This window comes from Haliotis asinina, chromosome 2 (genome assembly GCF_037392515.1).
Source record: "Haliotis asinina isolate JCU_RB_2024 chromosome 2, JCU_Hal_asi_v2, whole genome shotgun sequence".
In the NCBI taxonomy this organism is placed as follows: Eukaryota; Metazoa; Mollusca; class Gastropoda; order Lepetellida; family Haliotidae; genus Haliotis; species Haliotis asinina.
In genome coordinates, this window is record NC_090281.1 from 20,812,629 (window position 1) to 20,826,520 (window position 13,892).

Sequence of the window (13,892 nt, forward strand, 5' to 3'; positions counted from 1 at the left end):
CTCATAAGCAAACCAGTTGTGGCGTTCTCATTGCACTATGTGTATTGCATACTATTACTTTTGAAAGAGTAACTTTGCAGGTATAGATCTGGATTCATGAGCGTTTCGTTGTGGGTAGTTTTGTTGGACATGTCTGTAGTAACACAGTTTGAGGAAAGTCATTATTTGTACGGGGTTATATCGTGAACCAAGAGTCTAGCAGGGGAGGGATTTGATTTGCGATAAAGGTAAAACGTAAAGGACAAAAGCCGACAGACGCTCAAGCTCCGTTTGAGGATGTAAATTGAACGCAGTGGAACAGATGGAGTTGTCGAAGTGTAGCTTGACTATTGTTACAAGGTAGGCATGTGCAGTCGTGTTACTGTCGTATACCAATATGGCGCATGAATATTAACATATTCACGTCACAAAAATAGTTTCTAGTAATCACAAACAGCTGTTGTTTCAATTATGGTAAGAGCATTTAAGAATAATATACAGCTGTCTCAGTTCGGGTGAGTGAGTTTATTTTTACGCCGCACTCAGCAACTTTCCAGCTATGTGACTTCGACACACAATTAGAAAAATACCAGAAGGACAAAAATGTGTGTAAAGATCCGTCAATCCTTGACCAAATGTACTTCTTTGAATGTGTGAATGAGTTTAGTTTTACGCCGCTCAGAAATATGCCAGCTATATGGCGACGGTCTGTAAATAATCGAGTCTGGACCAGACAATCCAGTGATCAACAACACGAGCATCGATCTGCGCAATTGGGAACCGATGACATGTGTCAACCAAGTCAGCGAGCCTGACCACCCGATCCCGTTAGTCGCCTCTTACGAAAAGCATATTCGCCTGTTATGGCAAACATGGGTTGCTGAAGGCCTATACTACCCCGGATCTTCACGGGTCGTCTCTGTTAGAAAGTAACTTCATATAACTGTGTTAATATCTTTGAGGTACTATTCCGGAACCCAAATTCTAAGATGCTTCGGCGAAAGATCAAAGGCGCCGACAATACTTTATCAGTCGATAATGTGCACTTTTTGCATTACGTCACAATGAGTTGACGTCGCTGCAGTCTGCCCCCTCGTAATCGACGCGAGCGTCCTCGTGCTTTAACTATAATAGTTCAGGACGAAAGTGTGCTTTATTACACTAGACATGGTGATAGAACGAACTGTATTTCTTAGTTAAAAGTATGCAATTGTAATATTAATTGGACGTCTTATAGAAACTTCTGTCACATATTAATACCAGAAAAACAGTCAAAGCAGTTTTGCATAACGTTTTATTATGAAACTTTCATTGAGAAACATCAAATAGTTGTAGATGTGATTGATGCAACATGCCTTGTTCGAGAGTACAAGGCGAATCTGATACCAGCTGACATGATCTGCTAACTAGAAACTAGATGACCTCTCAGAAATAAAAGCGACAAAACCGTTTCCGTAGCCCAGTAAGTCTATGCTGAAAGTTGAGTTGTTACTTGCCGTGCAAAGGGTTGCTTTATCTTTTAATATAGAGGGCTGTTACCTTCTTTGAGAGGCATATATAGAAGTCTGAGAGTCAGATGAGGACAAACTTTATGGATGAACAACTTCTATATTCCCCATGAAGGTGTGATACGGATACCCATCGCATGTCTTTAATGAATTGTCTTTGGTATACATTATGTTTATGTTACAGTGAATGTGTGAAACCATGCATTTCACGTAATGCCTAGTGAGTTAATATTTAACGTCACATAGGCAATATTTCAGCCATGTGGTGATGAGGAGATATTTGACATTGAAATGTAATATATGTATATTAGAAAAACCTGTTGACGAACGACAGTGAAACAAATAGAATACCACAATTAGAATTAAAAATACCGTGGAAAGTAAAACTAACAGTAGTATATGGACATTACAATATAAAAACAGACTATAGATCACCAACAACTGAAGGTAGGTCACCATAATACGGAGCATGGATTCTAGTTGGATTTACACCATCCCTTCAGCTACTGGCGATTGTACGAAATGTTAGCGATAATTGAAATAACAAAAATAAAGATTCTGATCAGTTTAAATTGAATTTGAATGTGATTCCTAAACTTTCAAGGGATTACATGAAATTACAGTACTGATTTTCATGGCGCTCATTTACACATTTTCCGTTTAGTGTGAAATTAATGTTTGTCGCTTAAAATGTATCCTTTCATACCTCGCTTCATAGAAGTTGAAACTACTGTTACGAGAGTGTATTTTCTGTAAATTGTATTACTGATTAAGTGGTAATTATTATTGGGTCACAATGTTTAGAGTTTTGAGTGATAGTTATTATGGGTCACATTTCGTTCCATAAATGTTCAGTGCTATTACTTTTTATAGCGGCACGCCTTTAAGGTAGCGCTTTAGAATTATCTCCCTTTGAGTATGTGTTTTGATTAAGTGTTGACATCCGGGAGACTACGAGAACGTTTTAAGTTAATGGCGATGGTCGTATCGTGCTCGAATGTTCAAGAATCAGTGACTGTATATATAAAGACTTGTTATTGTGTTGACGACTCACACACGGACACACACACGGATAACTGTTGTACATCATTCGGCCTACAGTCTACCTCCCTTTGTCAACATTTGACCTACATGACCGCTGCCTGTACACTCGCTGCGTTACATTCAGTAACACTGTTTTTCACTCTCAAACCAAGACTTTGGTGAGTTGATGTTATATATGTGACCCATTACTTTAGACTTGACTCAGTTGCTTGTACTAGAAATCTCTAATGTGAATCTTTATATCTTGCCTTTGTTTGCTAAATACAAAATATTGGATATTTTGGACTTGTCTGTGTTATATTTTGCTGGTTCTGAGAGGATTTCTTATACCTTTTGTCACGGCAAATTATTAACCGTAACACTAGCTTGAGTCGGGTTGCCAAAGTCATTTTCATGAGACTTTAAATACGTGTATCTTGACCTCATCTTCATTCTTTCAGGCCAACACTCATTAGGTATTCTTCCTTCGCGTGGACCGATATGGCTAAAGGGGTTTCTGTTTAATAGCTTAGAGGATAACTTTACTGTGTAGTGCGAATTTGGGATGTATACCGGGGGTTACATAGCCTCAAAATGAGTTATATTGTACCTCGGACTGATCATTAACAAGTCTATTTCCTTCATTAGTATTTGATTAAATAGAAACGCTTTTACATAATGTTTACAACTCGAGAAGATGCGTCCACAAAGATGAAGTCAAATATTTGTCCTTCCTGTACCATATGCAGCATCGTATCGTTGACGTTACCTGGCACATTCGACCCCGGTATATCCGGATCTTCAATAATCCATGCTTGGCGTAAGAGGTGACTAACGTGGTCGGGTGGTCAGGCTTACTGACTTCGTTGACACTTGTCATTGTATTCCCCGTAATTTACAGACCGCAACCATATATAACACAGGTTATATTTGGGATTACACTTTCTTGGTAAAGTACAAATTTTACTACTTTTTAGTTGAGTCCAATCCGGGATTCGAACCCACACAGTCACAGTCACCAGCACACAAAGTCAGTACTAGAATTTGGATGTACTAGAATTTGCACTTTACCAAGAAAGAACCAAAGGACCAATATCATGTCTACATTCCAGTCTACATTTACAATGGCACGTGACGCGTCTGCAATGTTTTTGAGACGTTAGTACCAAAATATGGAATGATAATGTTACCAGGTATCCGCACAATAAATAGCTAATGTTTGCGTATGGCAGACAACGATAATCATATTAGCGTAGCTGTCACGAAGTGACCAGCTGGTACTTGTATTTCAGTCTGTATTCACATATATCAGTCTCGGCTGAAATGCAACAGAATGAAAAACAAAAAGAACCGACGTGTCATTATAACCTGAAAATACTGGAAACTGATAGATATATAATTGAATGTATAAAGATGACCCCTCAGCACATATAATGAATTCCATCGTTTGTTAAAAGCATGAAGGTGGAACACGTGAGAGGGGTAACTAATCAATGAGACCTCCTCGTACGCAGCTGTACGTATTGAAGAGACCTATGGACTATGGTGGCTCAGCATTTGACTCGATGCTCCTGGTGACAAATTAGTCTTTGTGCAGGATTTGTTTGGTGCCTCAGCATTGGTAAGTAGCCCTTAACACATACAGTAAACAGTCAGTACCTTCTGTTACTGTCTACTTATGTTAGATTCTTCGTATTTACATTTCCCCCTCGTACATAAGTACATTTGTCAATGCTTGACTGATGTTTATACACATTTATTTCTTCTGTGTTTGGACCGCCTCCCTGATGCAGTGGTCAGAACGTCCGCCAAAAGAGTGGAAGGTCAGCCGGGTCTTACCTGAAGACGCTAGAATATGGTATTTGTTGTCGCTGTTTGCCGTTCGGCTTTTAATTGGTACAACTAGGACTTATGGGCTCGGAGGCAGTATAATGAGATGGATATTCATTGAGCTAGCAATATGAAACTAGTTGAAGTCTGGTTAGTACAAACAGCCACACACACACGCATGCACCTCGTCATATGAGCGAAATATTCTCAAATACGACGCTAAACCCCGCCTCACCTCACCTCACCTCACCTCACCTCACCTCACCTCACCTATTTATCTGTTTATGGGGCGACCGGGTAGCTTAGTGTTGAAAGCATTTGCTCGTCTCCCGGGTACAATACGTAAATTGTACTTGGTTAATGTTTGGCAGTGGTAAAATACGTTAATGCTATTTTTTTCAAGCCATGTCTGCCTATTTCTGGGCGGGCGGGATAACTCAGAGGTTAGGGCTTATGCTGATCATAGCGAAGATCTATGTTTGCTTCCACACACGTGACAGTGTGTGAAACCAATTTCAGGAGTATGGATTTCGTAGAATATGCCTAAAGAGGTGCAAAACCATACTCACTCAGTCACTCTCCCTCACTCAGTTCTTCGGCATGTTATAGTATTCCCAGAAAATGCTGAGAAAATCTGTTTCCTAACACTGATAATGGAGTATAAAGCAGGTGTTCCATTGTGTAGTAAGGTACTCAAAATGGGAGGCAACTCGTGTAGGCTTAAGATTGAACCTTACTACGTCAAGAGTTATCTTTCCCTGGTGTCACAAACGGCATCCTTTGTTGACATGGCTGCTTTGACAGCCGAAGAGAGGAGTCGGTTCTTCATGATTTTGACAGCGGTGTGAGTAATGCAAAATAGCTGGCCAGTAGACATAGCACTCCTCTGTCTACTGTATACAGAACGTCGAAGAATATTCAGTCAGGAGTTGGGATTGAGCGCAAAACAGGGACAGGGAGGTCATGGGAATTCAGTACAATGGGTCGCCGGCGATTTGGGCAGGTTGTAATTAGGGGAAACTTGAACGCGTCGAGAATATCACAAATAAGATGATTGATAGAGGGTATGTAGTGAAAGCCTTAAAAAGATTTCAAAGACTTAACAGGGTGAACAAATTGCGGCATTCCATCACTATTGATGACAGATGCACAAAAGGAAAGACGAAGACGTTTAAGCTGGTGTAGGGCTCACTAAAATTAAGATTGAGATAATGTTTTATTTTCTGATGAAAGTTCGGTATTTTCCGAACTGTGCAAAACGTTGAACAAAAGATATCGTGAAACCTGTCTACCAACGCTTAAAACATGGCCTGAAATATCACACGTGGGGTAGAATATCATCACGTGGAGTGACGCCGTTGTTTATTGTCACCGGATTTTACTTAAACTGTAGGAGAATCAGCATATTCCGTTCAGTAAAACTTCTATAGTTCCAGATTGCGTTCATCATTATATATATGACCGCGAGAATGAACGAAGGACCTGAACCCCTGTCAGTGCATCACGATCGTGAACAAAGACAAACAGATTCCATGAATAGATTAACAAATGGAAGAGCTGTTTTAAATGAATGAAACTTGTCTAGTGGTGTGCTGACTAGTGCAGAAAAGAATAATCAGTTTCACGTCGCCTATCGTTGCACTAGGGATAACAGATATATTCATTTGATACTAATTATCCGATCGATACATGGTAATGAAGCGAACCTATTTCCCCAACGTTTTTCACTTTGAAATTCTATACATCCACACAACAGCCGTATTTCACAATTGTCTAGCAGGACTTCCCGGTTCATAGATCACAGGTGTATTTCGTTTGTACTATATTTAATGGGTGATTTTAATTTTACGGCGCTTACAGCGGAATTTCAGCAATATCACGGCGGGGGATACCAGAAATGGGTATGAGTTTCACACATTGTACCCAAGTGGATAATCGAACCACGGACTTCAGTGTGACGAGGGAGAGCATCAAGCACTAAGCTACCCATCGCCCCTTGATATTAAATAACATATACTGCAGAGATGATTATGATTGGCCCCGTTTTCAAATTAGGTCTTACATACGACCCACAACCAGTAAATGTCGAAACAGTAAGTCATTTTCCATCAGTGTATGAACATGTTGAACATTTTGCGTTTTTAACAAGATTTTTTATTTCAGTATATGATGTGTCCTTATTTCTGTGGCTGTGCCGATTTCTCTGACAAATATGGTCCTATGTTCCGGGACCCTGTTTACCGGAAGTTACGTGACATCCTGGACCTTCCGGAAGACAAAAACTCGCTTGATAGCATTGTAGAAAGAATCAATAGGATAGTAGCTGTCATGAAAGCTCGGGAGGATTATCTGAATACCCATTGTTCTCCCGAGAGCGCTACCCTTGAGGAGATCCGATTGTATACAGAGGCGTGTGACTGGACCACGGCCAAAGAAAGCCATCAACTAGAAAAGCCAAAGGGAAATGGCATGCTCACAGGCAAATCTGAAGGTAAGGATGTGACTAACTGACCTAGTCATGTCGACTCAGTTCTCCTCTCGGAGAAAAGCAGGAGTAACACGAAAATCTCGGATTAAATCGATTCTAGCCCCCGTTAGATATTAACTTTACAGAGTGCATTGCGTCGATTTAGATGACCCGGTCATTGGTAGCCTTTAAATAGTTTAAAACGTTTTATTAGTTTGTCACTGGCCCAGGCTTGATCATTTACAGACAGCCTCTATATAGCTGGAATACTGTTGAAAGTGGTGTAAAACTACACTTACTCACACATCCTTTGTCATTATGGTGTTTACCCGCGCGCAGGTTACAGAGACCGTCCCAAAGATCTGTACCAAACATGCTATTCCGTCATGGATGTGACCAGAACACACACTTCTGATATAAAGCTAGTGTTTGCCCATGAGGCACAACTGGCCTAGATTTCCTGTGACAGGAATCTCGAATTTTACAGTTGACTTCCTATTTATTAGTCAGCTTGATATTACTTTCCCTTTATTCAGCTGCTTGGTATAATCTGGTGGAAAAGTGTACGACCATTTTACATTGATCATCATGTATCGAATTGTGCTTTTATGGAACGTATCATTTTCCTTGCATATGTAGGTATCCTTATTCATAACACCTGCCGCAGACGGATCGCCATCTGAATATGTTAATACGTTATTATATTTGCTTTGATCATGTTGTGGACCGTTGGGTTGTTCTTGGTACGTCCCCTCTTCCGGCCTTAACAATCAGGCAAAGTATTATGTGTGGGCTTGACTGACTGCTCTATTTAAGGTGAATTCCTCAAGTTTCTTGTGAGCATGCAACAGGCAAAGCGTGTCCTTGACATTGGCATGTTTACCGGATATAGCGCCTTGGCAATGGCGGAAGCGTTGCCCCCAGACGGGGTGGTGGTCACCTGCGATATTGAGCACTTCCTTGAGAAAATCAGTCGAATGACGTTCGACAAATCTCCTCACGGAAATAAGATTGACATTAGAATAGGTGAGTTTGCTTTTGAATATAATTCATTATTTCAGGACAACTAGGGATTTCTTTGGTGTCTATATTCACGTCAGCCTTTGGAGGTTCTATCAAAGCTGCCCTTTAGCCTGAAATATGTTTTTGTCACAGGACATTGTTTCGCAACAAATTCATAATTACGACGCAACACACATACATTTCGTTTAGTGAACACTTAGAATAATCACTATTTGATAGCAACTCATAACCTATATATAATATATATGTATATAATGTTGTTGTTTTTTCCTGTATGTAATGGCACACTTTCCCACATTAATCAATGCGTATTAAGTAATCTCTTTATTAATCAGTGGGGCTAATTACATGTAAATTGATCAATCATGTCTAGCAATCACCATATATACACTTTTACCAGTATAGGATGAATACGCAATACGTATATGCGCGAAAAGTATTTGTCAAATACATAGTGGATACAGAATCTGTACTAGAACATATATTAGTTAGTGTCTTTGAACAATTATCTCTGTACCATTATTCAGTTAGTTAATGGGTTATATGGACAACGGAGCGGACTTTGAACCGTGTATTACGTGGGTGCTTTATTATAACACTTTCAAGATACACAGATGGAGTAATTGATCAAACCAGGCAATTCTAACAAGAGAAACTTACAAACCAACGTCTTTCTGCAATTTCTAACTGGACGTCCAAGTATTGCCTCATACTTGGCGGCAAACTGTGTTAATATAGGAAAAAAATATTAGAAATATTGTTTCATGCACATTAACCTACGCAACTGGGTTACGATGACATGTGTCAGCCAGGTAAGCGAGCCTTACCACCCGACCACGTTAGTCCTCTCTTACGACAAGTATCGGTTACTGAAGATCATTTCTAACCCTGATCTTCCCGGGTCTAATGTTCCAGGTAACGCCAACGATACGATGCTGAATATGGCAAAGGAAGGACAAACATTTGACTTCATCTTCGTGGACGCAGACAAAGACAACTATGTAACTTATTACAACGTGAGTAACGATGACACATGCAACGTGAGCATCGATGGCACTGTGTTGCTTTGTCAGGGCGGTCGGTAATTTTCCTTCATTGGTGTTTGACTGGTAGGACCCTGCTGAAAATCGTCCCACAGGAACCAAGAAACTCATTCAACCGAGCCTGACAAATTGATACATCTGGTCGCCTCTGACAACCTACGTATGTATAAGTATACTCCCCTGTTAATCCGTTGACATGTATATGCTGTTTTCGTCAGACCATCATGGATCACGACCTTCTGGCGCCTAACGGGACAGTCGCCTTCGACAACGCTCTTCTTAGTGGCCTTACCTATCTCGATACTGGCATCCCTGCTGATGACCTGAACAGACTCGTTGATAATGACTCGAGGGTCAGAAGGGTAAGGATAGATTAGAACAAAATGCATTTTATCTATTTAAGCTAAGAAACTGATAGGGATGTTAATGTTAGAGCAGTAAACATTCTGTTTCCGTATAATCATGTGATTCTGCTTCCAGTTAGCATGTACATGTATCGAATGTAAAGTCCAGAATTTAGTATTATTTGCAATCGTTGTGATACTTTGGCAAATATACGTTACATATATTTACTTTATGAGATGAGTGAAACGCTGAAGTTTACATATGGTGGTCTTCATTTCCCATCATTCCAATCTGAACTACGGACAGATGTCTTTTGTGTCTAGTAATTAGGATATGTGCGGGCAATGGGTAAATGAGAGAATATGAGAAGACAAAATTAATTTGATTTTGGGTGTATGAAGTTAGCTTTATGATTGGAATGAAGCTCCCATAATTAAAGCTTCTTTAATATGAACCGAATAAACTCTGTCCTGTAATGTAGTATATAGTGAATCAATATAAATGACGTCTGTCATGTTAATCGCTTTACTTCCCAGCTTTGCGTTTTCATTTAGTGTTTCAAAAATGTTTAAAAAAAACAAACTTTGCAAGTATTAGTTTACGCCGGCGAGATAAGTATGAAGGCAGATGTAATGACTGACAGAAAACGTGTAAAAAGAAACGGAAATTGAAAAAGCAAGGGAGTTAATTCACGCAACAAGAACAGACGTTAAAATTCATTGCGATAATTCTTGTAAGTTGAAAGAAGCGCACGTAAAAGGTGTGTAGCTGCATGACACAGTTTGTATACAACTATTCCAAACAATGCATGTGCTATTTATTAGGTACTGTTACCAATACGAGATGGCATATTGCTAGTCCGCCGAGTGAAGGACGTTACAGGACCACGCTAAGACCAGATGTATCCAGTTTCACGCTTTCACGCAGGTGCCTGTCAGTTGTATTCTCCAAATTTTGCGGAAAGTTCACGTCCACGTGGCTCAACAACGCTAGTCACCGAAACCACTATCATCTCCGGTTCCACAGTCAGAACTATTCCTCAGTGGAGCGTTCCTACGTCATAATATTATGGCACCAGCTATCGTTATGTTGGGGAAATATGACCTTCAGTAACCCATGCTTGACGTAAAAGGCGACTTACTCACATGTCATCGTATCCCATTTGCGTGGATCGATGCGTCGATCACTGGATTGTCTGGTCTAGACTCGTGTATTTACACACCGCAGCCATATAGCTGGAATATATAGCTGGAGTGCGTCATAAAATCCAATTGAAAAAAAACACCATAATTGTCTGAACTATTGATACACACAGAACTATATTGTGAAACTAGTAAATGACGACACAAGATCCATGAATAAATAGTAAATTATAACTGAAGATGTCTTTAAACATCTTTATCGTGGTCGTGATAGTCGGCAGTTGAATACAATGGGTTAATCTGTGACAGCAGCAATATGTGAAAGGCTACACATTATGTGTCACTAATACCCAGAACCTGGCGTTTTCTGATGGATGATGTGTTCTGACAGTTATTCAAAAGTACACTGTGTAAACAGGGGAGGTGCAGTTAGATTTAGAGAATCTGATAGTGCAGTAGAATGTCTTGTCAAACAGTTTTGTATTTGCATTCATATTCAGAATTTTATATTATTTATTATTGTATTTTCAATAGTTCAGATTCTGTAGATGCTCAAAATGTTGTGTTACAACACTATATAGCCGTCGGGAATGTATTGATAATGATATAAATGTCAGGGTAGAGATTGCGATCTGGTAGAATCGGAGAGATTGCGATCGGAGTCTCTACCAGTAGAGATTGCGATTGTAGTCTCTACTGGTTAAGTCTCCGATCCTACTAGTAGAAATTGCAGTTGTAATCTCCACTGAATTGTCAGTTTCCTATTCAGCTGGTAGAAATACTGATTTATCTGTGGGACAACAACAAAGACACTTGCTGAACAATAATATGCATTTTACTCAGGTATGGACTGTTTCCAGTTACAGATACATTTATTGCTACTTTTACACATCTTTCTTTCAAATAAATTAACAATGAAGATAGAGACTGATCAAAAGTATGCAAGTATTCATTCATTCATTCATGAAGATAGCACTAAACTGTATTTTGACACACGTTAGTTGTGGTTGCGTGACACTTTGTAGAACATTTTACTCCTTTTAACAACGGCATCTGTTAGTCATGCAGCTGCCCTTACAAGCACATACACTTGGTCCTTGTTGTCCAGCCTGTGTTAATTCTTGAAGCCTGGATGATTGATATTTCTTCTAGACTGATGACATCCACATGTTGTAATGATGGAAAGCAAACACTACGGATGTCATCCAGCTGCTCTGCACCAAAGGTGTTTCTCAGACGACCATGTGCTGTATATAGCTTGTATGTTGCATCTTTCTCAACACCTTGAACTGGTAAGACCTTGCATGGCAGAAGTCGAGGATCTGTGTTAGTGCGATCCACTTCGTGAATTCGTACTCCAACAGTGTCCCCTTCATTGAAAGAGGTACTTTTCAACTTGGCTGCAGCTGATAACTGGTTCATGCTCAATCTATTCCCCTTATATACCCATAAACAGTGTAACACCTCTGACATCTGACATACCTAGAGCCCAGTATATCTACATTTAGTTAAAACCACAAAAAGATTTCACCTCCTTATAATGGAAGAGTCCTAAAGACCAATTAATCCATGAGAGTAAAGGAAGAACCAAGTAATGATGAAAGCTGGATTAACAGATTAAGATTGACTGGAACTGAGTAAACAATTATATTAATTAACTTAAGGTTGTTTTTTCCAAACATATTATATTTCTAGAGAAACCTGAATTGGTGAAAAAGAAAAATGTTTGCTTTTTCTAACACTGTTCCAGGAAATACCGAATTGGTTTGTTGTTACAAGGTGTAGGTGGCGTGTGGGCATTCTGGGAGGAGGGGTGCAGGGCAATTAACTGCTTGGTCATTACCCACCTGAGAATATTATTGCCTGGTCATTTCCCCACCTCTTTGAAAAGCAGTGTTTTTATAATGATTACTGATCATTAGTTGAGACTTACATCGGTATGAATTCAAACTTCCTACTTTTAACTATGACTTTGAGAAGTAGGAGTTGCGGTGGGATTAAAGACAGCATGTACTTAACATCTCACTGTAAACAGTAGGAAAATAAGTAAATCACTAAATTTTTCCTGGCAACGAAAGATCAAATAGCAACCTAAAAAACTGAGTTTTTTTCTACAACCAACCGCTGCATGTAAGGAAGGTGTGACATATTGTTTTATGTTTACATTATGTTTACATATATGAAAATAAATTTTGTGTTTCTAAATATTCACTGGCTTGCATAAGTGTAGGACTGCAATCTGAACCCTGACAGATTTGAGCTTCTACTGGTAGGGATTGTGATTGTATAGGCTCTTTTATATGAGTCTCTACCAGTAGAGACTATGATTGCAATGTCTACTAGTAGGATCGGAGATTCTACCAGTAGAGACTCCAACCGCAATCTCTACTGGAAGAGACTCCGATCGCAATCTCTACTAGTAGAATCTCCGATTCTACCAGATCGCAATTTCTACCCTGACATAAACATGGTTATGGAAATTACTATACTTGGACGCATTTGAAGACATGTTACAGTTTATCTTTGCCATCGAATCAAGCTTAGTATGACTAAAACCAGACGGTCTTTAGACTGTGCAAGTGAGCAAGCTCCTTTTGCTCTGATCCCACGTTATATTAATATCAGATCTGTGTGAAGCTCTGTTTTCAACCTGGGCATATTCAAGAGACTAGACACTTGTTGCTGCTAGACTAATATTGCTGTCACTGTATAAATTGTTGCTTTTCCTCTTAATTTCTCTTCATCATCAGTGTCCTCTTTACCTTCATCATGTGCATTTTATCACTCTTGTAAATTCAACATCCCCTACATCTTAAAATGAAATACATGTATTATCTCTGATGTACTTTACATCCACATTGTCATTGTATAAGAATTCTGTGTCACACTATGTCGTGAATTATCATTGTATAACTTCAGTTTAAAAGTCGTAACACTGTTCCATCGCCAAATTACTCGAATGACGAAGGTGTCCATATTTGTCAACAATGAAAAGGAGCGGAAGGTGGATGCACTAGACAGTTCACAATCATGACAAACCATCACTACAACTACAGAACAATAATAATGAACTCTGACTCCATTTATTGGAACACAAAACTGACACTACTTTGTCATATCAGTACTGTAAAAATGTGTCCGTGGCATTAACTTTATCCGAAATATATTTCACGTTTTCTTAAGGAAAGGATTCTAAGTAATCTTCCTATCCCAAGCGAAGCAGTACACCCACACGTTGTACTATTCAGGTTTAAATGTTTTAACATTTGCGTGATTTTCTGGGGTTCTGTGTTTCAGATGTAGCAATCACTATATGATCAAAATCGATTTAAATAAAACAGTCAAATGAATCTATGGTGTTGATTATCTCGTGCTTTTTCAAATAAAGGAACTCTGGAAACAGTAATTAAAGCAAAGACTACTGGTAATGTAATTAAATCCTGAGTTCGTAGGGCCAAAACCAGAACAGTGACATCGGATAGAAATCATTGTAAATCATGAATGTATTCCAGTTCTAGTCAAGGAGTGTTGG

At 39.3% G+C, this 13,892-nt stretch overlaps 1 protein-coding gene across 1 annotated transcript; it reads left to right on the forward strand.

The window, feature by feature from the left end:
- The first annotated feature begins 6,509 nt into the window (after nt 1–6,509).
- Nucleotides 6,510–10,111, forward strand: LOC137271630 (O-methyltransferase MdmC-like). Its single transcript, XM_067804068.1, has 5 exons — nt 6,510–6,831; nt 7,624–7,833; nt 8,746–8,846; nt 9,092–9,235; nt 10,043–10,111. The coding sequence occupies exons 1-5, from the start codon at nt 6,510–6,512 to the stop codon at nt 10,109–10,111; spliced, it is 846 nt and encodes a 281-aa protein (XP_067660169.1).
- Nucleotides 10,112–13,892: the final 3,781 nt, after the last annotated feature.